Source organism: Borostomias antarcticus, assembly GCF_949987555.1.
Source record: "Borostomias antarcticus genome assembly, chromosome: 9".
NCBI classification, from domain to species: Eukaryota; Metazoa; Chordata; class Actinopteri; order Stomiiformes; family Stomiidae; genus Borostomias; species Borostomias antarcticus.
In genome coordinates this window covers 18,454,467-18,480,436 of record NC_140242.1, presented here as the reverse complement: position 1 = coordinate 18,480,436, position 25,970 = coordinate 18,454,467, and the positions used below count along the sequence as shown (strand labels likewise).

The window sequence follows — 25,970 nt, the reverse complement described above, 5'->3', positions numbered from 1 at the left end:
GAATCATTTATTTACTCTCTCTAGTCATACTGTGCGTCAGAAGTCATGAACAAATTTCTCTCCCTCTCTCAGAAGTACCCCAGCACTCTCTCTCTCTCTCTCGCTAACTAGCCTTGTCCAAACCCACAAGCCTCCAACAGGTGATTTGACTCGGGTGCTTGTTGCTCAGGAGATTGAGATATCAAGGGCTGGACGTAACATTATGGGATGTGAGTCAAGCAGTGACTCTGAGGATCCCTCCGTTTCCATGGAGACTGGTACTTCTCTGAACAGAGCCTGCTCCCGTGTGAGTGTGTGGGGGGGGGGGGGGGGTATAGCAGCTGCTACAGATCTCCCCTTAGAGGATCCAGGTCATACTCTAATATCAATGAGAACTAATCACAAGTCAGTGGTGCAACCTGACCTAACTGCACCACTACTGTGTAGTTCAGAGGAAGGTGTGTGTGTGTGTGCGCGCGCACGTGTGTGTGTGTGTAGGTGTGTGTGTACCAGTTTTTCGAAGGGGCTCTCTCCTAAGTATAACTAAAGAACATTTAATGGTTCTAGGTCGGATCAAGAGTGTATTGGTATTTTGTGTGTGTGTGTGTGTGTGCGAACGCTAACATTTTACATATAAAGTGATTCTCCCTGGTCTGCCCATTTAGAAACCCAATACTCTGCTACGACATGTAATATACAGAAGAGTCAATAGAGAATAGCCAAGGGCTAAATTTAAACACAGGATATAGGCTACTCCGGGCGCAGCAGCAGATAACTCCTACCTAGACGACAGCACGGGCTAACCGGGGCTTAAAGTGGAAGCTGAACTGATCCTAGGAGTGGAGTGGCTCACATCCCATCGCATCAATATCTAATTCTATTGTGGATTTAACGGGTTTGACAGTAGGCCTATAGGCTATGGGTTCTATAGCACGGGCTACACAGGCTTTGTTTGTATTTACTAAACTAGATGAATTATACCCCGCCCTAAGCTCTCTTTCTAACATGTGTGACCACCAGCCTGGCGCTTGAGCTGAGATGTTATCTGAGTGTTAGGAGAGCAGGTATCGTCATGTTTTACAGCCCAGCACAATTCCAACACCACCGGGCCCCAACACCGGACTCTTCAGTAGATTCAGACTTGACCAGCAGTCGGCTAGCCCTTCTACCCGTCTCAGCGAGCCACTGGGAAGCAGAACAGTTCCAAGTGTGATTCTGTCCACAGCTGAAGAATTTAGAAGGCCGAGTCTTTGTCAAGTTTACGGTATTTTGAATTAATTTAGGTGAGAATGAAAAACGTAGGCTATGTAGCCTTTGTCAATCTCAATATCCGGTACCCGGTAAAGAATCGGGGGTCTCGCTGCAAGTGTTGTAGGCTATGCATTTCTATGCATATTGTAATAGATATCCGTGCACGCAGTGCCTGAAAGTCGCTGTCCATTCTTATTGGGCGGAGTATTGAAAGTAGCCCCACGCATTGGCCGCGGTGCATCAAGGGGGTGGGAGTAGCTTAGATGCAAAACGCTGGTTCGTTTTCAAATCACACACAGGACTGAATCTGCTCACTGCTCAAGAGTCCTACCAGGAAATATCAGCCACGACCGTCGGGAGGAGGGAAAAAAACAACCCTACTTGACTTTGAACGGCTTCATGCCCAGACTGCGGCTGTTTAGAAAGCGCAACCAGTTGTAAAGGGAGAGTTTTTATTCTGGCTGCGGGAAGATTTTTGTTCCTGCGGGCTATTCCGGGCGAGGGAGCCAAAGAAAGTGGGCTGCAGACCCCCTCTGTTTTAATTAATCTACTACAGGAGCAGAAAATCCGCATGAGAGTAGCAGCTGGAACTGGGCTGCACATTATCGAACCATATACCCGCTGGAGCACCGTGATCCACCTATGTTAACTGCACATACGGACAGTAGAAGTGGAGTTCCGCCGGTGTTTCTCTCGCTGAGCTAGCGGACTACAGGGCTGATTCTACGGCACCGGCGGCGGTAGAGAGAGCCCGACGAGCGGGTGTATGGATTGCGTTATCGCCGTCTCCGGAGGAAGAATAGGCTGACGGAAGAAGTGATTTATACAAGGAGGACTGCTTAGGGGGGGGCTTATTCACTTCATGTAGCTTACAGTGGCCTAGCCTACGACATATTTCGATATATTTCCACGGGCATCTCGGTTTGAATCGTTACGCGAAGCCGAGACACCGTCCTTCTTTAGGTTACTTTATCTGAGAGCGCTCGCCGTCCGCTCCTCTGTGAATCGTCTCCGCAGTCTCTCGGATGCGCTGAGAAGAAAGGAGAAGGGACAATGGGCTGGGTCGCCTAGACGTCTTTACTATCGCATGTCGTCATTGACAGGAGAATATATCTCGAGGTGATAACGGAAAGAAACCACGTCCCACTTTTCTGAGCCTCGCATTCTCCAGAGCGGACCGCAAGCGGACGGCATCCCACGGGCGGCAGCCTGGACTCGGCGACTTTTCCCTCGCAGAGGACGGGATTTCACTCCGGAGCTTCCATCCCCTGGGGGCGGTCATCCAAATCTGCCCGACACCACGGACAGGTGGTTGGACCAAGGCCGCTGATTTTGGTCCTCAAACGAACGGATCATTAACCGCCTCACACGGATTATAGGAGCAGTATCTTTTCGTGGCCACCTACAATGGGCATCCGTGCGCTCCTTATCGCGTGTTCGCTGCTCGGTAAGTCTCGCCCGTGTCTCCCTGCCACAAGCCTTATCGGTCAAAGGGAGCATATGTTTCTTTTATTTAATTGGAATGAACAGCTTGGGTCTAGTTTCTCACACCTGAGTCATGGCGCAAACACCTGTATTGTTGACACACCTACACGACCGGTCTGAGTAATCGTAGGCTGAGTAATCCTAGGTGTGGGTGCGATGTGGGTCGGCGTTCTGTAGGCAGGCTATTCACCGGATTCGAGGGTGAGCAATTGTATAAGTCACTACAATAATAGATGCCTTCGAGCAGCTGTGGGATTGTGTTTTTGCTGTTATCGGCCTGGACAAAGTAGAAGTGTGTGTGTGTGTGTGCGTGTGCGCGCGTGTGTAGTGAACTAGGTTAATGGGATATTTGGATGAAAGACTCAGATTAACCCCATATGGACTGAGCTCCCCTGTTTGAGCATGAGCGGGATCAGACAACCCCCTTTCATTCTCTGTAATAAACACACTCACGCACGCACGCGCGCACACACACACACACACACACACACACCTGCAAGTCAGTGCAGCGCTGTGATAAATGTGTACAGGTGTGGGTGTGTAAGTGTTGCCTCAGTGTTCTCTACCCTCCTCTCTTGAATTCATTTCAAAGGGCTTTGTTGGCAGTGGAAACATACGCTTACAAGCAACGCTCTCTCTCTGTCTCTCTCACACACACGCACACACACATGTTCACTGACACAGTATCACTTTCACTCAAGTATCAGAAATGGTACAGACTGCCAACGCTGACATATATAATTACACACACACATACACACACGTGCACGCATTGTGAACTGTCCCAAACAAACACCAGATGGTTCCTGGATAGGAGGCATGTTAGAGCTGGGGGAGGTTGGTGCGTGTGCATGCGTGCGTGCGTGTGTGTTATGTTCAGAATGGAGTCCTGCCTGTTGGAGAGCTCTGGTTGGCTGAAAGGATTAGCTGTCTGCTTGTTAGTCCACTTACCCTTTCAGATGATGATACACACACACACACACACACACACACATTCTCTCTCTCTCTCTCTCTCTCTCTCTCTCTCTCTCTCTCTCTCTCTCTCACACACACACACACACACACAAGTGACCACAGGAGATATTGACCGATTCGCTGAATCGGGTTACATGGTTACATTTCTCCCCAGTACAAGTCATTATTGCACCACATCAGCAGAGGAGGACCTCTACATCCTGGTAGTCTATTACTGTCATTGATCCCTCAGTCAGAAGAGCAAGCCCGTCTGGTATCATAGAGCTGCCAGTCCCACTCTCCAGACTGACTCCAGATCAGCCGGAGGGCAGAGGAGGCCCGGCACGAGCCACCGGCTCTATCTCAGACTGATCTCAAACCAGCCTTAGGCCAGGCCCAGATTAAGTTTCCGGCTCAATCAAGTCGGCCAAACTTGTTACAGAGCATGATGTTGTAATGCTGGTGGCTGTGGGATAGACGTATTCGGGTCTCTGCTGAACTATGCTGCGTTCCTTTTGTATCGGAAACGTCGGGATTCCCGGGTTCGACGTCAAAGTCGCCATCAATACGTCACCAGAACTCGGGATTTACACCATTTAACTGGATGGATAAAAATGGATAAAAAATCTATCCCGACTTCATCAACGTCAGCTGCTGACGTCAATCAAGATGGCTGCTCTGTTCATCAACAATAAGTGAAAGCTGTAATAAGACTGTTTATTAGCGCTTCTTGTCTTATTTGTGTCTCATTAAATCAGTCGTACACACAGTACTGTCCAACGTCTATCAGTAAACAATGTTGCTACGAAGTTCGTATGCGCAAAATAGCAGGTTTGTTGTTATAAACTGGTATTGCTAACAACTTGGCTAGAACTACAAAGATGGGGCGAAAGTCGGGTTTTCACGTTTAGTTTCTGGAACGCATTCAAATGAGATGTTATGACGTCGTCCCGGGCACCAAATCCAGAGCTCCTATACAAAAGGAACAGTCTTCCTGCTTTTTAGCTTCTCTCTCTCTCTCTCTCCCTCTCTCTCTCTGTTCATCAAAGGCAGAATTTAAATAGGATGGCTCCTCTCCCCTCCCCCGCCCACCTCAGGCCCACCATGGCCCCCACCCGGGGTGTGGCAGAATGACAGCTGTGTGTCACACCCCCCACTGTTATCCTGGTTTACACACACGCACACACACACACACAGTTTGAGAATGGGAGGAATGGGAGGAGAACGGGAGGAATCTCACCCCTCAGTCAAAGCGGAGTCAGCGGTCAGTGGGTCTCTAGAGAGCGCTACTCGGATGTCTGTGGAGAAAGTTCTAGGTGCTCCGGCATGCTGTCATGTTTCCCTGCTGTTTGACCAGACTGGACATGTACGTGTGTGTGTGTACATGTGTGTGTGTGTGTGTGTGTGTGCGGCCACATTAGCGAGGGCAGCAGTCTAGACACGGCTGGTTATGTGCTCAGTCAGCCTGTGTCCTGTGAGTGTGTGTGTGTGTGTGTGTGTGTGTGGTGTTCTACATCTGTAGCAGGCTCTTCTGCAGTAGGCTGGGGTGTGAGTGAGGGTACGGCTGTGTGTGTGTGTGTGCGTTAGTTTGTGTGTGTGAGAGTGTGTGCACGCGTGCATGCGCTCCGTTATGTGCTCTGTTTATACTCATCACATCACAACATGACGTTGACGTATCGTCTCAACTGTCAACAACAACAGCAGCAGTGGCGTCCAGACCGGCGACGTCAGCAGGCCTACTCAACCTGTATGCTAATGACCACCAGATTCTCATGAATATTCACATTCAGAGCTGCCTATTGGCTCAGTCCTGTATGTTGATTAATCAGGGACCGACAGAGCTGAACGATTGTGTGTGTGTGTGTGTGTGTGTGTGTGTCACTCCTGCCCCAGGGTGAGCAGGTAAGCTGCAAATACAGGGTTAACAGGGAGGTATGGAAATTCACACCCAACTGTCACCTCTGCTTACTTCCCCAGTGGATTACACACACACACACACACACACACACACACACGGACACACACACACGGATACACACACACACACACACACATACACACACACACACGGACACACAGCCCCATGGCTCCCCTGGCTACTCTCTTCTAAATAGACTGTCTGGACTGGTCACGTAGATTTACTAGAGGTACATGATGTACAGTAATCAGATTGTGTGTGTGTGTGTGTGTGTGTGTGTGTGTGTGTGTGTGCGCGTATGTGTACACATTTATGCCTGAGGTCGTCATCCTGACAAGATCAGAGGCAGTTGGAAGCGTTGTGTCGGCCGCCCTCTCCACACACACACACACACACACACACACACACACACACACACACACACACACACACACACATACCCTCCGGCTGCCACTCCTCTCCCTCTGAGCAGTGTTCCTCCCCCTCACCCCGTCTCAGAGCTACTCTCTGCCTGGTACCACCCAACACCAGAGGATACCAGACTCTGATATCATCCTGTCTACTGCACAGTACACTATACTATCACCCTGTCTACAGCAGAGTACACTATAATATCACCCTGTCTACAGAGTACACTAGAATATCACCCTGTCTACAGCAGAGTACACTAGAATATCACCCTGTCTACAGAGTATGCTATAATATCACCCTGTCTACAGAGTACACTAGAACAGTGGTTTTCAAACGGTGTGCCGTGAGGCAAGTCCGGGTGTGCCGTGCAATTTTGTGACAATTTATGTAAAATTATAATAATAAATAAATAATTATTATAATGGTTATTTTATTATTATTATTAGTTCATGGCCTGGGTAAATATTTGATTCGGACTGGCTGGAATAGTTCAAAATCGAATTCGAAATGTTCCCACTGACATCAGCAGGCAGACGGAGAGCGCGTTGTATTTGCCGCGCACCTTAAGACATTAAAAGAGAGGTTTGAGCGCACTTCCCATGTGTGGACGACATCGAGGACTATGACTGGATTTGAGACCCATTCAACCAGGAATCAACAGAAAATCTCACTTTGAGAGATGGAGAGGAATGCGCAGAGCTCCGTATGGACCGCACACTGAAACTCAAATTGAGAGAGCTCCCTCTGGATCAGTTTTGGTTGGCTTCTGCATCAGAGTACCCGACTATCTCCAGCCACGCTATTGAGCAACTTCTTCAGTTCCCCACTACCTACCTGTGTGAGCTGGCATTCTCTACACTGGTGTATATGAAGAACAAGAGCAGGTCGCACCTCTCTGTTGAACAGGACTTGCGAGTGGCCCTCTCTTCAGTACCACCAAGGATTTAGAAAATCTGCGGCCAGCGACAGGCACGTGTCTCACTAGCTTGTAAATAGGCTAGATTGATAATAGTAAATGTTACTGATTCAATTTTAAATTACATTTATAATTTCTTTAACACATTATAGGCTAATTAGGCCTACAATTTGGTAACACATTATAATAAGGATCTGTTAGCCTCATTTCAATAACTATTCATTCATAATTAAATAATCATCAACGTGTATATACATAAATTATGAATAGTAAGAAATTAACTTGGGGGTGACGCGGATGAAAAAAATATGTTTAGGGGTGCCCTGAGCCCAAAATGTTTGGGAACCACTGCACTAGAATATCACCCTGTCTACAGAGTACACTAGAATATCACCCTGTCTACAGCAGAGTACACTAGAATATCACCCTGTCTACAGCAGAGTACACTAGAATATCACGCTGTCTACAGCAGAGTACACTAGAATATCACCCTGTCTACAGCAGAGTACATTATAATATCACTGTCTACTAGGGCTGGGTATCGATTCGAATTTCAAGAATCGATTCGATTCCGATTCACAAGGTTCAGAATCGATTATCATGATTAAATTTGATTCGATTCGATTCAATATCGATTCGGTTAGTGTTACTAAAACCTGTTTTTATGTAACCTGAATTAGATGACTACCCAGTTATGCAACACATCAATACTAGTATTATATTGACATTTGACAGCAAATGAATATGAAATATTGGTAGCTAATGGCTGAAAGCCTGAAACTGTTAAAAATGGCAAGGACAAATCCCCCTCCCAGAATGTTGATAATATTGCTTTCAAAAACATGCTGTGGGCAGAATTAGATTCAAAATGAAATTAGTGTTTAGTTAGTTACTTAATTAATACAAATATTTATTGGATATGAAAAAGATTATCAGAACAAAAGCTGTAAGTAGCAAGCCAATGACAGAGGAAATCTAGCTAGCAAAGAAGAAATCTAGCACTAGATTTAAGTACTGTCAATGTCAACAAACGGGACTTGTTGAGGTGCGCACAGCATGCATACCTGGGGTGGTAGAAGAGGACGAGGGAGTTGGTCTGTCTCGCACTTTGAGACTCAAATGTAGTGCAAGTCCCAATTCTAATATGATGGGCACCATTTAAGTTCTTTAGCATAGACGTTGTATTTCCCCCCTTGCAGGAGCACAGGTTACATTTCGCCTCCTCCTTTTCTTTCACTTTTGTGAAATGTAACCACGCCTTAGATCGCTTTGTGAGCTCAGCCATTCTCTCCACCAAAATACATCCCACTTTCGGCCATGCCGCTAGTGTTGTTGTTTTTGCCTGAAGTCAAAACTCTGCCTACATGCTGCTACCTGTGTGGCTTTTCCTCGGAAATTGAACAGGGATGAGGGTCAGAAAGCATTTAGCATGTTTTTCAAAGTCAGACAGCATTAAGTATGATTTTCCAGTGACGTAGTCATGCACGGTTATCTTATAAAAAAAAAAAAGGTTTTATGCACGGTTATCTTGATAAATGAAAATGTAACCGGTTGTACTGTTTTCACCGCGGTTCACCGTGACACCGGTAACCGTCCCATCCCTAGCTGTAATTGTACTGGAACTCTATTCACCCCAAAGCTGTTAAATACAAATGTACTGATTGTACTCACTTGCCTGTGCCTCTCCCCATCTCTCCCTCCCCTTGTGTTGGAAAAAGGTGTCTACTCTACTCACTGTTCATTAGTGATGACACATCAATAGCTCATTTGAAATGACACGAAATGTCAGAAAAAATTTGGCCATAAAAGCCCAAATGTGGTGGCTACCGACACATGTTGGTAATTTCTGATGGTACAAAACTTCACAGGAGACCCAAGTCATTCAGCCTTTACGGGTATTTATTACGGTAACACACTCAATACAGCTTCAAAAGTATTCTGATACAGCCCCCAGCCCAACTGGGCTCATCACCTGTTATATGCAGATCCTCAAACTCAGTGTGTGTGTCACATAAGGCTAATGGCTTTTCTTGAAACTTATGTAAGTAGATATGAATCTTGTTATTGAGAGATATTGTGAAATGGGACATTCCAGTCTAGAGCTCTCTAACATGCACAACTCACTAGGGACCTCAACTGAGCTTGCTGCTCCCTTCATGTTGTTCTCCTCAGCCTATCCAACTTGACCTTACGGCCAAACAACCCTCTAAACACTGCTAGTTTCCACAACACACATTCGAATGCCACTATTCCATCACTGATCTTAATTATGGGGGATTTTCCTGTCTCATCATGTTGCGTCCTTAAATGAGTAGTAAAGGGAAAATGCATGTTTAGCCCTGTTTTAAGGTTACTAACGATCATATACAATGGTTCAGATCAAAACGTTGACAAAAGCTAGCATTTTCGAGAAAGTTGATAATTGCTCTACCGTTTGGTAATACAATGGATGTGGATGGGCATCTTGAAAAATAATTCAAAAACATGTTAAACTCTCGATTTCATTGACAAGGAGCTCACCGAGGGTGTAATTGGTGTCCGTTGGTGTTCTGACATCAAATTCGCAAAGTATGAATCCTGTAGGGTTTTATTTATAATTTTATGCAATCCATTGACTTGTATTGAAGCGACCGTTGTAGATGTGTAGATCAATCCGCAGAGGGGATTCAGGAAGCGGAACTACTTACGGTAGCTATTGTTATTGTTTATGTTGCTAGGCTACCTCAAGGGGCCAGGAAGCGATTTACTTCCTGAAACATTTTGATCAGCGCCATCTTGCCGAATCGACCCCTTTTGACATGCGCAGTTGTGCTTTTCTCAGACCCCGCCGCGTTCACGAACAGTTTGCACGTTCCTGTGGATTTCCAATGCGCATTCACAGCTCTCCCCCGCTCTGTTAGTGTGTCTGAATTAGCATTAAGAACTAGCTTGCGTAAAATACTGATTCTGTCAAATATATCGTTTAGAAAATGTTTTTCTTTATCCAGGCATCTTAGTTTTACCAGTTTCATTATAGCGGAGCAGGTTATATTTGCTCGTATGTGGTATTTTTTCTCTTCACAACTTCGCGACCGTACAGCCAGGCTACAGAGCTCCAGAACCCCCTATGCCAAGCCGAGCTGCATCACATTGTGGCCGGCCCAGAGAGCTCCTGTTGCGGGTACAAGCACAGGGCTAATAGCTCAGTTTGTGGTGCTATTTTCCATTCGCTGAGTACGGTTATGATAATAATAATAATATTAAGAAGAAGAAGAATGAATATGTTATAGATATGGGTTTGTGTTAGGATTCATCAAGGGCGAATGGAAAATAGCACCACAAACTCCCCTATTAGCCGCGTTCCTGTACCGCAACAGGAGCGCTCTGTTCTGGCCACTCCTCTGCTATGGCTACGGTTTCTGGAGCTCTGTAGCCTGGCTGTACGATCGTGAACTTGTGAACAAAATAAATACCACATACGAGCAAATATAACCTGCTCCGCTATAATGAAACTGGTGAAACCAAGATACCTGCATAAATAAATTATTTTTCGAAACTATATATTTGACAGAATCGTGATTTGATGGCATACTTAACAATGCTAATGCAGGGACATGCAATACAGCGGGGAGCGCGGTGAACGCGCACTAAACATCCACATGAATGTGTAAACTTTGTGGACGCGGGTCAACAAATCACGTGGTTAAAAAGCACAACTGCGCATGCCTATGACGCAAAAAAACACAACTGCGCATGTCAAAAGGGGTCGATGGACCCTTCAAAAAGCTTCACTCTCAAGAACGAGGCGTCAACGTAGTCACCGCATCCAGTTCTATTAATACATCCATGGGCTACCTAGTTTGCGGAAGTTTACACACGTATGTGCTGCGACTAAATAGTTCTATGCTAAATATTTCAAAAAGCCTTTCCAGATGAACTAGAATATTACTTTATGGCGAATTATATGTCAGAACGCCAACTAACACCTAGGTGAGTTTCTTGTCTGTGAAATCGAGAGTTTAACATGTTTTTGAATGATTTTTCAAGATGCCGATCCACATCCATTGTATGACCAAAACGGTGGTAGAGCAATTATCAACTTTCTCGAAAATGCTAGCTTTGTCAACATTTTGATCTGAACCATTGTATATGATCATAAGTAACCTTAAAACAGGGCTAAACATGCATTTTCACTTTACTACTCCTTTAAACTTGATTCACATTGGCTACTGGTCGCTGAAGCACCCAATTAGTGCTGCAGATAAGCTCATATATGGAAGGTATTGTGCATTTTATGACTAAAGCATGAAACTTTCAGCATATGATCTATACACCCCAAGGATTAATATCAGATGTAGAACCACTTCAGGAGGGAACTTTTATGGCTGTGGCAGCCATTTTCCAAAATGGCTGCCAAAATGGTGGGCGCTTCAGTCTATTTTGACTGCAGGGGGCATATATAGTGGTGCTGTGTTGATACAAGCATGAAAATTGGGATGAGCTGTCTCCATGGGTCACTTAACAAGAAGCCACTTGAAATTTCAAGATGGCGACCATTTTTCAAGATGGCCGCCACCTTAGTGGAGTGGCAGATAAGCTCATATGTAAGGTATTGTGCACAAGGCTTTCTCCAGTGTTTCTATAGCCTAAACCATGTTTCTACACACCATAAAGTATTCAGATGTGGAACCACTTCAAGAGGGACTTCTGTTCGTCAGAGGACGAACACATTTGGTTCATCATCAACTTGTTTTTTCACTTTGTAGGCATAAATGCAGTGGTGTGTTTTTAGTTTGGCGGCCGCCCTACTGAAAAAGGAAGTTATGTCAATGTAGCGGTTACCGCACGTATAATTTCAGTTGGGAGTCGAGGTTACTCATTGGCTCTACCCTTTTCCTATCTTTGAGGACATCTACCGCAACGTGTGAAAACTCCTTTTCAACAGAAACGTTTTCTCCGGGCGTCAGCATCATATGTTGCACAACCAGAAACAAAGATCAAAAATTAGAGTTGTGGATTGCACTAACTGAGTTCAGTAGCCAGTTAGCTAGGCTAGCAAGTTAACTAAATGTTGGTCAATGCCAGCTGCGCTTATTAGCTGGCTGGCTAGCTCATATAACGTGCCTGCTAACTTAACTCTATTGACAGTGGTGTGTTAACATACTAACGTATCAGAGTTAACTTACTGCATCAGTTTTGGACAAATTTGTGCAGAGGTGTTCGTGATATCACTAACAACGATTCAAAATCGGAAAATCCATTTTTTTGAACCCAGGCCTACTCTCTACAGAGTAGGCTACACTATACTATCACCCTGTCTACAGAGTACACTAGAATATCACCCTGTCTACAGCAGAGTACACTAGAATATCACCCTGTCTACAGCAGAGTACACTAGAATATCGCCCTGTCTACAGCAGAGTACACTAGAATATCACCCTGTCTACAGCAGAGTACACTAGAATATCACCCTGTCTACAGAGTACACTATAATATCACCCTAGTTTACAGCAGGCACCGTAGGCTGATATCACCCTGGGATAGAGGCTGGTCTACAGCAGGTATACAGTAGGCTGATAGAGGCTGGTCTACAGCAGGCACAGTAGGCTGATAGAGGCTGGTCTACAGCAGGCACAGTAGGCTGATGGAGGCTGGCCAAGCCTGGCTCCAGCCCCTGAATCGCACGTCCGCTTTCATTTTCAAAATGCGATTTAGAGTCTGGAAAGGCTCTCGTTCAGAACGATTTTTTGGTTGGAATTCCGACTAGGCCAATCAGTTTCCTTTGAATAAGATGACGGAATGAAACTATGCGATGTGATTGGTTAGGAGACTTCACCTCTGACCAGTTTACAGTTTGTTACTTCTAGGGGCCAGAACCGGCCCACTGGATATTTTATTATGTGTTTTGGCCAGTTTAAAAAATTACTTAAAACGCACTAGAAGGCCTATGCTATATGGCTTAATTCACCACAACATGTATCTTAATGTAAGGTTATTTTCCTAGACAGGGCTATTTATTTGGGAAGAGTATAGCCTTCGATGCAGCTTGATCTCGGGTTGGATAAAACATGTCCAACATCCCAGCATCCTTTGCAGTTGTGCTCTTTTCTCCTGGGAACGACAGATTTATTCTGCCCAAATATCCAATGCCGCCACTGCCAAAACCGCCATGTTTCTACACACCATAAAGTTTTCAGATGTGGAACCACTTCAAGAGGGATTTCTGGAACTTGTCAGAGGACGAACACATTTGGTTCATCATCAACTTGTTTTTTCACTTTGTAGGCATAAATGCAGTGGTGTGTTTTTAGTTTGGCGGCCGCCCTACTGAAAAAGGAAGTTATGTCAATGTAGCGGTTACCGCACGTATAATTTCAGTTGGGAGTCGAGGTTACTCATTGGCTCTACCCTTTTCCTATCTTTGAGGACATCTACCGCAACGTGTGAAAACTCCTTTTCAACAGAAACGTTTTCTCCGGGCGTCAGCATCATATGTTGCACAACCACAAGTTGATCATAGATCAAAAATTAGAGTTGTGGATTGCACTGAGTTCAGTAGCCAGTTAGCTAGGCTAGCAAGTTAACTAAATGTTGGTCAATGCCAGCTGCGCTAATTAGCTGGCTGGCTAGCTAATATAACGTGCCTGCTAACTTAACTCTACGAGATTGACAGTGGTGTGTTAACATACTAACGTATCAGAGTTAACTAACTGCATCAGTTTTGGACAAATTTGTGCAGAGGTGTTCGTGATATCACTAACAACGATTCAAAATCGGAAAATCGATTTTTTGAACCCAGGCCTACTGTCTACAGAGTAGGCTACACTATACTATCACCCTGTCTACAGAGTACACTAGAATATCACCCTGTCTACAGCAGAGTACACTAGAATATCGCCCTGTCTACAGCAGAGTACACTAGAATATCGCCCTGTCTACAGAGTACACTATAATATCACCCTGTCTACAGCAGAGTACACTAGAATATCACCCTGTCTACAGAGTACACTAGAATATCACCCTAGTTTACAGCAGGCACCGTAGGCTGATATCACCCTGGGATAGAGGCTGGTCTACAGCAGGTATACAGTAGGCTGATAGAGGCTGGTCTACAGCAGGCACAGTAGGCTGATAGAGGCTGGTCTACAGCAGGCACAGTAGGCTGATGGAGGCTGGCCAAGCCTGGCTCCAGCCCCTGAATCGCACGTCCGCTTTCATTTTCAAAATGCGATTTAGAGTCTGGAAAGGCTCTCGTTCAGAACGATTTGTTGGTTGGAATTCCGACTAGGCCAATCAGTTTCCTTTGAATAAGATGACGGAATGAAACTATGCGATGTGATTGGTTAGGAGACTTCACCTCTGACCAGTTTACAGTTTGTTACTTCTAGGGGCCAGAACCGGCCCACTGGATATTTTATTATGTGTTTTGGCCAGTTTAAAAAATTACTTAAAACGCACTAGAAGGCCTATGCTATATGGCTTAATTCACCACAACATGTATCTTAATGTAAGGTTATTTTCCTAGACAGGGCTATTTATTTGGGAAGAGTATAGCCTTCGATGCAGCTTGATCTCGGGTTGGATAAAACATGTCCAACATCCCAGCATCCTTTGCAGTTGTGCTCTTTTCTCCTGGGAACGACAGATTTATTCTGCCCAAATATCCAATGCCGCCACTGCCAAAACCGCCATGTTTCTACACACCATAAAGTTTTCAGATGTGGAACCACTTCAAGAGGGACTTCTGGAACTTGTCAGAGGACGAACACATTTGGTTCATCATCAACTTGTTTTTTCACTTTGTAGGCATAAATGCAGTGGTGTGTTTTTAGTTTGGCGGCCGCCCTACTGAAAAAGGAAGTTATGTCAATGTAGCGGTTACCGCACGTATAATTTCAGTTGGGAGTCGAGGTTACTCATTGGCTCTACCCTTTTCCTATCTTTGAGGACATCTACCGCAACGTGTGAAAACTCCTTTTCAACAGAAACGTTTTCTCCGGGCGTCAGCATCATATGTTGCACAACCACAAGTTGATCATAGATCAAAAATTAGAGTTGTGGATTGCACTGAGTTCAGTAGCCAGTTAGCTAGGCTAGCAAGTTAAATAAATGTTGGTCAATGCCAGCTGCGCTAATTAGCTGGCTGGCTAGCTAATATAACGTGCCTGCTAACTTAACTCTACGAGATTGACAGTGGTGTGTTAACATACTAACGTATCAGAGTTAACTAACTGCATCAGTTTTGGACAAATTTGTGCAGAGGTGTTCGTGATATCACTAACAACGATTCAAAATCGGAAAATCGATTTTTTGAACCCAGGCCTACTGTCTACAGAGTAGGCTACACTATACTATCACCCTGTCTACAGAGTACACTAGAATATCACCCTGTCTACAGCAGAGTACACTAGAATATCACCCTGTCTACAGCAGAGTACACTAGAATATCGCCCTGTCTACAGCAGAGTACACTAGAATATCGCCCTGTCTACAGAGTACACTATAATATCACCCTGTCTACAGCAGAGTACACTAGAATATCACCCTGTCTACAGAGTACACTAGAATATCACCCTAGTTTACAGCAGGCACCGTAGGCTGATATCACCCTGGGATAGAGGCTGGTCTACAGCAGGTATACAGTAGGCTGATAGAGGCTGGTCTACAGCAGGCACAGTAGGCTGATAGAGGCTGGTCTACAGCAGGCACAGTAGGCTGATAGAGGCTGGTCTACAGCAGGCACAGTAGGCTGATGGAGGCTGGCCAAGCCTGGCTCCAGCCCCTGAATCGCACGTCCGCTTTCATTTTCAAAATGCGATTTAGAGTCTGGAAAGGCTCTCGTTCAGAACGATTTTTTGGTTGGAATCCGACTAGGCCAATCAGTTTCCTTTGAATAAGATGACGGAATGAAACTATGCGATGTGATTGGTTAGGAGACTTCACCTCTGACCAGTTTACAGTTTGTTACTTCTAGGGGCCAGAACCGGCCCACTGGATATTTTATTATGTGTTTTGGCCAGTTTAAAAAATGACTTTAAACGCACTAGAAGGCCTATGCTATGTGGCTTAATTCACCACAACATGTATCTTAATGTAAGGTTATTTTCCTAGACAGGGCTATTTATTTGGTAAGAGTCTTATAGCCTTCGATGCAGCTTGATCTCGGGTTGGATAAAACATGTCCAACATCCCAGCATCGTTTGCAGTTGTGCTCTTTTCTCCTGGGAACGACAGATTTATTCTGCCCAAATATCCAAAGCCGCCACTGCTTTGCTTGAAAGAATCTCTGAATAGATCTAGTTTGGACTTTTTTTACGGTTTAAAATTAGGACACGCTTCCTTCAGCAGTGTGAACCCACAGGAAACTCATGCCCGGTAGCGTTCTTAAAAGGAATCTCAAAATAAAGGTCACGCAAAACAACTCTACTTTTTAGCAGCTCTAGCTCCCTCCATTTTTTTTCATACATAATTGCGCAACTGATGGTTATTTGTGTTATTTAACAACAACAAAAACGCCCATCAGTGACAGAATCAGCCATCTTGGCTGCAAAAAAGTCGGGTCGGGTCCAGCCGTACAAACTCATATTTGGTGAACCCCAGTTACTTCCCTCTGGGCCCGGGGTAAACACTGGAATGGTTGGCATGTCTATCTCAACAAATGCCATGTCCTCTCCAGGAGCGCTAACTCGTCAGCTAATGGCGATTCTAAATTAAGAAACAGGAATTTCTAATCACACCAGCCTCCCCCCCCACCACCCTGCCACTCCTGGTGTGTCGGACTCAGACTCATCTTTGGATGTTGCTGGCCTGGTGTTCAGACAGGGCCAGGGGGGATGTTGAGGCGTGGTGTTCAGACAGGGCCAGGGGGGATGTTGAGGCGTGGTGTTCAGACAGGGCCAGGGTGGATGTTGAGGCGTGGTGTTCAGACAGGGTCAGGGTGGATGTTCAGACAGGGCCAGGGTGGATGTGGAGGTGGTGTTCAGACAGGGCCAGGGTGGATGTGGAGGTGGTGTTCAGACAGGGCCCGGGTGGATGTTGAGGCGTGGTGTTCAGACAGGGCCAGGGTGGATGTTGAGGCGTGGTGTTCAGACAGGGTTCACCGGCCCAAACATGGCGCTGGCAGATTCGCACACACCAGACGGCGTCGCCATGGCGACGGCTCCCCACTGCACTGCCGCACACACACAAACGCACACACGCACGCGTTCACACGCACACACTCACCTACCAAATTCATATAAAACACTCATTATGTAACATTTACTTCCCACAAGCACCACTGTATAATATGTCATAATTAATTTTATTTATGAAGCACTTTTCATTGTGAAAGCAATCTCACATATAACCCCCCCCCACCCCCCCCCACACACACAGGGGTGGCGTGACTTGATGCTGCTGTTTGTGTGTGTGTGTGTACATGTGCGTGTGTTTTCAGGCCTCAAAGCACAACTGGCAAAGGCAGATAAGTGTGTTTGAAGAGACTAATTAGGAAGGCTCCAAACTGCAGCCTCATAAAATGAAATACCGGCAAACTGTCAATCTCTCTCTCACACACACACACACACACACACACGGACCACAAAGTACATCAGCAGCTCACAGAAATGTAAACACTCACAGAGTTAGATAATTATAGAGGACAGAGGTCGATTGTTATTTTAGCGTCGTAGAAGAGTGTCATGAATTTATTGCCCATATGTTCATATCTGAGTGTGTTGATGAGTTCGGCTGTTTGTGTGTGTGTGTGTGTGTGTGTGTGTGTGTGTTAGCGGGACAGAGAGCTCTCTCACTCTGGGCGTCTCTTTGTCCTTCAGCCTGGGTTGGTCTGGGGGGGGGGGGGTCTCTGGGGTGAGGGGGACAGGGGTGGGGGGCAGAAGAGACTGGGGGACTGGGGGATTTCGGGGGTGGGGGGCTGTATGGGGAGGGGTGTGGAGGCAGGGAGCAGGTGTTAATGCTGCTGGTGGGGTTAATGGGCTGCTGGTGGGGTTGGTGGGTGTGTGAACCGGTCTGTGTGACACAGCGGGGGTTACATGGCTGGATGAGTTGGTCACAAACACTAAATATTTCACATCCTGGGTAATGGACAGAGAAGACGGGACAGGGGGAGGAGAGAGAGACCGGCCGGTCCACACCTCAATTATTCATCCATGGGGTAGAGCCTGGCCATAAGCATGTACACACACACACACACACACGCACACACACACACACACCCCGGTGCTCTGTGCCGCTCCCAGCCAGCTGGAACAGCCGGACCCCCCCAGGTGTGGGCGTATGGACGGTGGCCCTGGAGGGTCATAAATCAGAGCTGTTTAACCTGGTCTGACTCCGCCGTGACTCGACTAGACGGGAGAGTTCCACGATCTGCTCTGAGGAGAGGGGGGATGGATCCGCAGAGACTGAGACAGAACGTGTGTGTGTGTGTGTGTGTGTGCGTGTGCGTGTGTGTGTGTGTGTATGTGTGTTTGTGTGTGTGTGTGTTTGAGAGTGCGTGTGTTTCAGAGTATGTGTGTTAGTGTGTGAGTTTGAGAGTGTTTGCATGTGTGTGTTTGAGAGAGTGTGTGTGCGCGTGTGTGTTTGATAGTGTGTGTGTGTGTGTATGTGTGTGGGGGGCTGTTGGTGTGTGTACTTGAGAGTGCGTGTGTGTGTTTGAGAGAGTGTGTGTGAGTGTGAGTGTGCGTGTGTGTGTGTGTGTGTGTGTGTGTGTGTGTGTGTATGTGTCTGTGAGAAGCACGCCATGTGATCTGTATCTTCAGGCTCTGGTGTCTGTTATTGAGCAAGGATTGGAAATTCTCCCGAACAACACAGCAAAACAAAGCAGTTTGTCTTTCCTTCTATCCCTCTCTCTCTCCCTCTCTCTCTCCCCCCTCTCTCCCTCTCTCTCTCCCCCTCTCTCTCTCTCTTACCCCCCTCTTCCTTTCTTCTCCTTCCTCTCCACTACCCCTCCTTCCTCCACAGACTGAAACAGTTTAACATCAGACATGCTCCCCTCTCTCTCTCTCTCCCTCCCTCCCTCACTCTCCCTCTCTCTCTCTCTATCTCTCCTTCAGGGCTTCTTCTAAACTACTGTAGAGATGGGAGGCTCTCTCGCTCTATTGCAACCTGAGAGAGAGAGAGAGAGAGAGAGAGAGAGAGAAAGATGGAGAGTGAGAGAGAGAGAGGGTGTGTGGTGTGTGGAGGAAGGTGGTTCTCTCTCTCAGGCTGTTATGGTCAGTAGTTAGTGGTCAGTAGTTAGTGGTCAGCCACTCTGTGCTCTGCCAGTGTGTCTTTAACTGGCCTCTAATTGCTCCTCTCCGTCCCTCTACTCTGCTCTGTCCATCTGCTCCTTCTCCTCTCCTCTCTTCTTCTCTCTCTCTTCCTCCTCTCTGTTCTCTGCTCCTCCTCTTCTCTCCTCCCCTCTCTCCTCTGCGGAGTGTGAACCCCCAGGGCTGTGAAGCCTCCTCCCTCAGAGTGGCAGGTCTCTCCCGGCCTCACAGAGGTTCCAGGTGTGTGTGTGTGTGTGTGTGTGTGTGTGTGTGTGTGTGTGTGTATGTGTGTGTGGATGTGCCCCCCTCTGTCTCCCTCAGACCCCCACACCTGCTCTCCATCAGGACGCACTGTCTGTCTCAATGTGTGTGACACAAATATCTTGACCTGGGCTGGCTCCCAGAGCTGGAATGAACGCCCGATCCTAGCTGTCTGTCCGTCTGTCTGTCCGTCTGTCCGTCTTCCTGTCCGTCTGTCCGTCTGCCTGTCCGTCTGCCTGTCTGTCTCTCTGTCTGTCTGTCTGCCTGTCTGTCTGCCTGTCTGTCTGTCTGTCCGTCTGTCCGTCTGTCTGTCTGTCTGTCCGTCTGCCTGTCCGTCTGCCTGTCTGTCTGTCTGCCTGTCTGTCTGTCTGCCTGTCTGTCTGTCTGTCTGTCTGTCTGTCTGTCTGTCTGTCTGTCTGTCTGTCTGTCTGTCTGTCTGTCTGTCTACCTGCCTGTCTGTCTGTCTGTCTGTGTGATTGTCTCTGCGTGTCTTTATTCTGTGCAGTAGAAGTGTGAACCAGGGCCGGCAGGGTGACACTCTGTTCTGTCAGGAAATTAATAGATGGCTAACATGGTCCATTTCTTCCGAAAGAAAATCCTTTCCCTCTCCCTCCTACCTCCCTTTCATCGCTCTCTCTCTCTTTCTCTCTCTCTGTAATTGTGTTAAAAGCAGCCGATGATGTCAAGGCCTATGGGGTAGATTGATTTTAGAGACTTTAACCTGAGGTGAGCAGACTCACACACACACACACACACACACACACACACACACACACACACACACACACACACACACAGGTTCATAGTGAACGTCTCTGTGTGCCTCAGTCATGTGGTTCCCTGGAGACTGACGTTGCCTCTCTATTTAGTCTCCTCTTCTCTCTCTCTCTCCCTCCCTCTCTCTCCCTCCCTCCCTCTCTCTCCCTCTCTCTCTCTCTCCCTCCCTCTCTCTCTCCCTCTCCCTCCCTCTCTCTCCATCCCTCTCTCCCTCCCTCTCTCTCTCTCCCTCTCCCTCCCTCTCTCTCCATCCCTCTCTCTCCCTCTCTCTATCTCTCCCTCCCTCTCTCTCTCTCCCTCCCTCCCTCTCTGTCTCTCTCTCCCTCTCTCTCTCCCTCTCTCTCTCCCTCTATCCCCCTCTCTCTCTCTCTCTCTCTCCCTCCCTCTCTCTCTCTCTGTCTGTCTGATGATGCTCAGTTCTCGGAGGCCCCTCTGGGAGTGAGGACACTGGTAACGTCCCCTTATTTATTTATTTATTTATTTATTTATTCATTTTCTTTTATTCATAATTTATTCATGTTTCACTTCCTCAAGTTGCCTCTTTCCCTCCGAAAGTTTGTGGTAACAGTTGAGAGGCTCTTCTTTCCTTGTTACTCCTCCGTCTTTGTGTGCGTGCGTGATTGTGTGTGTTTCTGTGTATGTGTGTGTGTGTGTGTGTGTGTGTGTGTGTGTGTGCGCACGAGTGTGCATGCTTGTCTGTGTGTGTGTGTGTGTGTGTAGTAAAGTGGTTGTGGTGTGTGTGTGTGTGATAGAAATAGCTCCACCTGGGTTGTGTCCCAGAGCTGGCATGAAGACCAGCGCCTGGCCCACAGTATGGCTCCTCTAATGAGGGAGGAGAGAGAAGAAACAGGACCCATTTGTGTTCCCACTACTGCCAACACACTGACAAAGAGAAATAGTTTCAGATACTGTATGAGTGTGTGTGTGTGTGTGTGTAGTAACGTGGTGGTGGTGTGTATGTGTGTGCGCTTGTGTGTAGTAAAGTGGTGGTGTGTGTGTGTTAGGCCGGATTCATAGTCGACGCAAACTACATAAGCGCAAGCAACGCAAGCTTCGCAAGGCCACGCAAGATCTCGTTGAGTCCTTGCGTGTGTCATGCCGAAATTTGTCACTTGACGCAAGCAATAGTGCAATTCCTTGTGTTTCCACAAAACAAAACACAGAACGCAAGCTCTCGAGTCATGTTGGAGCTTGCGTTCACAACGTAGCTTGTGCTGTTTGCGTCGACTATGAATCAGGCCTTAGTGTTGTCACGATACCAAAATTATAACTTCAATACGATACCTGCTAAAAATATCTCGATACGGATACTGAAATGATACCACGGCAAAAACCTAAAACATCAGGAAAAGTAGGCTAATGGAATAATACAATGTCAGGTGTAGCCGACTGATGTCAGTGTTTGCTGTCTGCTGAGGTGGAGCAGGAATGTGAACATTTTAAACTAAATAAATTACATATATATATAATTTTATTATTTTATTAATTAAATTAAAAACAAACAATCAACAACTCTACTTTGTAAAATAATAAGCTTGGGATGCTACAATTATAAACTGAAAGTGTCTGCTCTGTTCCACTAGTCTGACAGATTCAATTGCTATTCAGATTCAGGGGCGGGAGCCAGGCTACTGATCCTTTCCTTCACTCTCTGTCCGCGCGCGCAGCAGAGTGGGTCGCAGCAGCCTCGCAGCACAGAGCAACGGTGTTCACGCTGCTCACGGCATGACGAGCTCCAGAGTTTACAGATTGCCTCATTAATGTTATGAGGATCCCCAGCTATTAGAATTGGGGTTAAATCCGAAATATTGCCAAATTGCGCATTTGCTTTTGGAAATCCACCGCCACCATCTAGACTAGAGTAACCAATTGAGCAGCCCTCCCGTCCTTTCACTTTCCTTCGCGAACGTTCTTTGCAAACTATTTTACAACTTTTTTAGTAGCCTCGTCTGGTGAACTGGACTGACGGTTGCACACGCGTTCTGCTTAGCAGAGAGAAAGGGAGTAGCCTAGCAGAGGGACAGAGAACCAGAGCGCTACACAGCCTACACGCACACAGCCCCAGAGGATCAGAGAGGGAGAGAGACGCACGCACACACAGAGCTCCAGGAACCCCTATGCCAAGCCGAGCTGCATCACATTGTGGCCGGCCCAGAGTCCTCTGCTATGACTACGGTTTCTGGATCTCTGTAGTCTGGCTGTACGATCGCGAACTTGTGAACAAAATAAATACCACATACGACCAAATAGGACCTGCTCCGCTATAATGGAACTGTTAAAGCTAAGATGCCTGGATAAAGAAATAATTTTTCGAAACGATATATTTGACAGAATCGTGATTTGGTGGCAGGTACTTAACAATGCTAATGCAGGGACATGCAATTCACTATATGCACAACTAGTACTTCCTGAAATTAGACAGGCTTCTCTATTTCCTGTCTCACACTATTGGATGAAATTATTATTCAGGTGTGCCTGATCATTGTGCTGCAGTCAGGCACACCTGATTAATCACTTCATCCAATAGTGTAGGACAGGAAATAGAGAAGCATGTCTAATTTTAGGAAGTACTGGAGTTGTGCAATTGGCTAATACAGCGGGGAGAGCGGTGAACGCTCATTAAAAATCCACATGAACGTGTAATAATAATAATAATAATAATACCCTGATGTTTGATGCCGGGCGTACGGAAGAGCATGAGGGCCAACCACAGTTTTTTTTTCTTTTTTTTTCTAGATTTTTGAGAAAAAAGTCATAAATAACTTCTGAGATTAAAGTCAGAATCACTGAGAAAAAAACTGAATTTCTGAGAAAAAAACTCGGAATTTCTGAGAAAAAAGTCAGAAATAACTTCTGAGAAAAAAAGTCAGAATTTCTGACTTTAAACTCAGAAGCTTAAAAAAAAAAAACTCCGCTGTTGGCCCTAATGCTCTTCCGTACTGGCGTATATACCAGCCGTTGTGGAGAAATACAAATACCACAGAAACTAACTACAGGTTCGAGGTCTGGGTAACTGAGCGCCTTTTCGCCTCAGCGTAACGACGTAACCCACGCATTCCCGTCACCTGACTCGAGTAGCATGCTAAATTTTTCTCGCCTGCTATATCGTTTTTGTGGAGTAGTAGGTACTATATAGCATGCTACTTCTCGCCTGCTATATAGCAGGTAGCAAGTAGGCTAGCATGCATTTCGGACACGGCCAGTCTTAAAGTCGCACTGAAACGGACGTTTGAGATCATCTAGCTTCCGTAGTTTGACGTATTTCTGACGCAAACAAGCTATGAGGGTGGGACATATGTTTAGAGGAATTTGATTGGAACATTGACAAGTGGTCGGTTTTAAGAACTTTAGACCGATTCGATAGAAGGATAGCGTTGGTGGATGTCGTGAGATTATTGGCCTAAAATCTAAGGTACCTGTTGTCGTCATTGCACGTGACCTACCGTTTTCCAGGAAGTAAGAAATTATGTACTTTGATATAAGATTACAACAAAAGTAGAATTTAGTAATTTTTTGGGGCATACATCGTTGAATAGGTTAACACTATGACCAATCATGTGAACCAAAATGGGACAGAATGCTTTTTTCATTTCAGTGCGACTTTAAAGTAGGCTACCGGTGCTAATAAAATGGAGTATTGTACCGTCAATTGACGGCAGGGTATCGCAGTACCTTTCAAGTATCAGTAGCCTATACCGTGCAACACTAGACTGTGTGTGTGTGTGTGTGTGTGTGTGTGTGTGTGTGTATAGTAATGTGGTGGTATGTGGGTTCTCTCCGTTCTGGTGTTTTCATTCAGGATAAGACCAGCCACAAATGATTGGATTAGTGTTTAACCCCCCCTGCACTTAGCATAATCCTCTTTGCAGCTTCCGCGTGCGTGTGTGTGTGTGTGCATGTGGGTGTGGATGTGTGTGTGGGTGTATCTGTGTGTGTGTGTGTGTGTGTGTGTGTGTCTTCTGTCTCCGTTGCTAGATGGTCACTGTTGGCCAACAGTTGAAGAGCAGGATTAGAATAAAGCTCACTCTGTGTGTGCGTGTGTGCGTGTGTGTGTGAGTGAGAGAGAGTTGACAAGACAATAGACAGGAGAGAAGATAGGGAGAAGCTTAGGTTTGTGGAGACAGAGAGACATTTGGAGAGAGGCAGAGAGAGAGAGAGAGAGAGAGATACCTTCGGAGAGATGAGAGAGACATTTGGAGAGATGAGAAAGAGACATTTGGAGAGATGACAGAGAGAGAGACATTTGGAGAGATGAGAAAGAGATATTTGAAGAGGTGTGAGAGAAACATTTGGAGAGATGAGAGAGACATTTGGAAAGATGAGAGTCATTTGGAAAAATGAGAGACAGACATTTGGAGAGATGAGAGAGAGAGACATTTGGAGAGATGAAAGAGAGACATTTGGAGAGATGAGAGAGAGACATTTGGAAAGATGAGAGAGAGACATTTGGAGAGATGAGAGAGACATTTGGAGAGATGAGAGAGATATTTGGAGAGATGAGAGTGTCCTTGTAGCTTCGGGAGCATCAGCCTGAGGCACAGCAGCCAGTGGTGGGAAGGGGAGCGATGTGGGGACCAGGAGGACGGGGCCGTCAGCCGGAGGTCTGGGGGGTTCTTGGATGTCACTGGCTCGCCTCTCCAAACAGCCTGCAGTGCGACGGGAGCTTTGAAGTCTCCAAGAGCTGCTTAAATCCTTTCCTGAAAAGACGCAGAGAACCGCAAGGCACAGAGGACAGACAGGCGTTTACTCAGGGAGGGAGGGAGAGAGACAGGGGGGGAGAGAGAGAGGGAGGGAGAGAGGGAGGAGGGGGAGAAGGAGGGAGGGAGAGGGGGGAAAGGATGGGGGCGAAATAGAGACAGCAGTCTGCTCAGGGGGAGAGAGAGAGGGAGAGAGGTGGGCTAGGGAGAGAGAGAGAGAGAGAGAGGGAGGGGGGAGAGGGATAGAGAGGGGGGCTAGGGAGAGAGCGAGGGAGGGGTGGGGATTTACTCAGCAGGAGGGATGGAGGGAGAGAGAGGGATGGGTGGGGATTTACTCAGCAGGAGAGATGGAGGGAGCGAGGGAGAGGTGGAGAAGGACATATGGAGAGCCGTAGGGAGAAGACGCTAGGAGAGAAAGAGGAGCAGAAAAGACAGAGAGAGGAGAAGGGCTACGATGGATGGGCGAAGAGATCTGACAGCAAGAGGAGAGGGAGGAGGTGGAGAAAGACATGTAAGGGAGGGCATCGGAGAGAGGGAGGAAGGAGTTGGAGAGGGAACGAGAGGAAAAGAATGACGAGAGATCTAAATACGAAAGGAGGGAGATAATCAGTGTTTGGCACATGATGACTGTGAAGACTGGAAGATGTGAATGTGGGTGATGTAGCCTAATGCTACCAGTAATAGATGATGAGATATGAGGGCAGCAGTAATGTGAGAAGCTGAGACGTAGCAGTATGACTGTACTGTACAGTGTGTGGTTAGACTGAGGGGCGCCGGCTAGCCCAGGTAGCACTGTTAGCCCGTTGGCCTAGGTAGCGCTGTTAGCCCTGTTGTAGTTGTTAGATATGCTAGCGTTGTTAGCACTGCTGCTCCAGGTAACCCTGTTAGCCTAGCTAGCTCTGTTAGCCTAGCTAGTTCTGTTATCCCAGCTAGCTCTGTTATCCCAGCTAGCGCTGTTAGCCCAGCTAGGCAGAGACACCAAAAAGACTGCAGCCAACGTCCTCAGACAGACGCCTGCCATGTTTTAAGCAGGTTTATTAGCTTAGTGAATATGCTTGCTAATTTAACAAAAGTTCAAACGAGCTAGAAACTCT

The 25,970-nt window shown here is 46.6% G+C and overlaps 1 protein-coding gene across 1 annotated transcript in view; it reads left to right on the top strand.

The window, feature by feature from the left end:
- Positions 1-2,637: 2,637 nt before the first annotated feature.
- igsf3 (immunoglobulin superfamily, member 3) overlaps positions 2,638-25,970 on the top strand; it is a gene marked incomplete at both ends in the record, with an annotated part of 104,033 nt that continues 80,700 nt past the window's right edge. Inside the window, 1 exon segment of the mRNA XM_084442868.1 lies at positions 2,638-2,677. Coding sequence (XP_084298994.1) covers positions 2,638-2,677 — 40 coding nt within the window.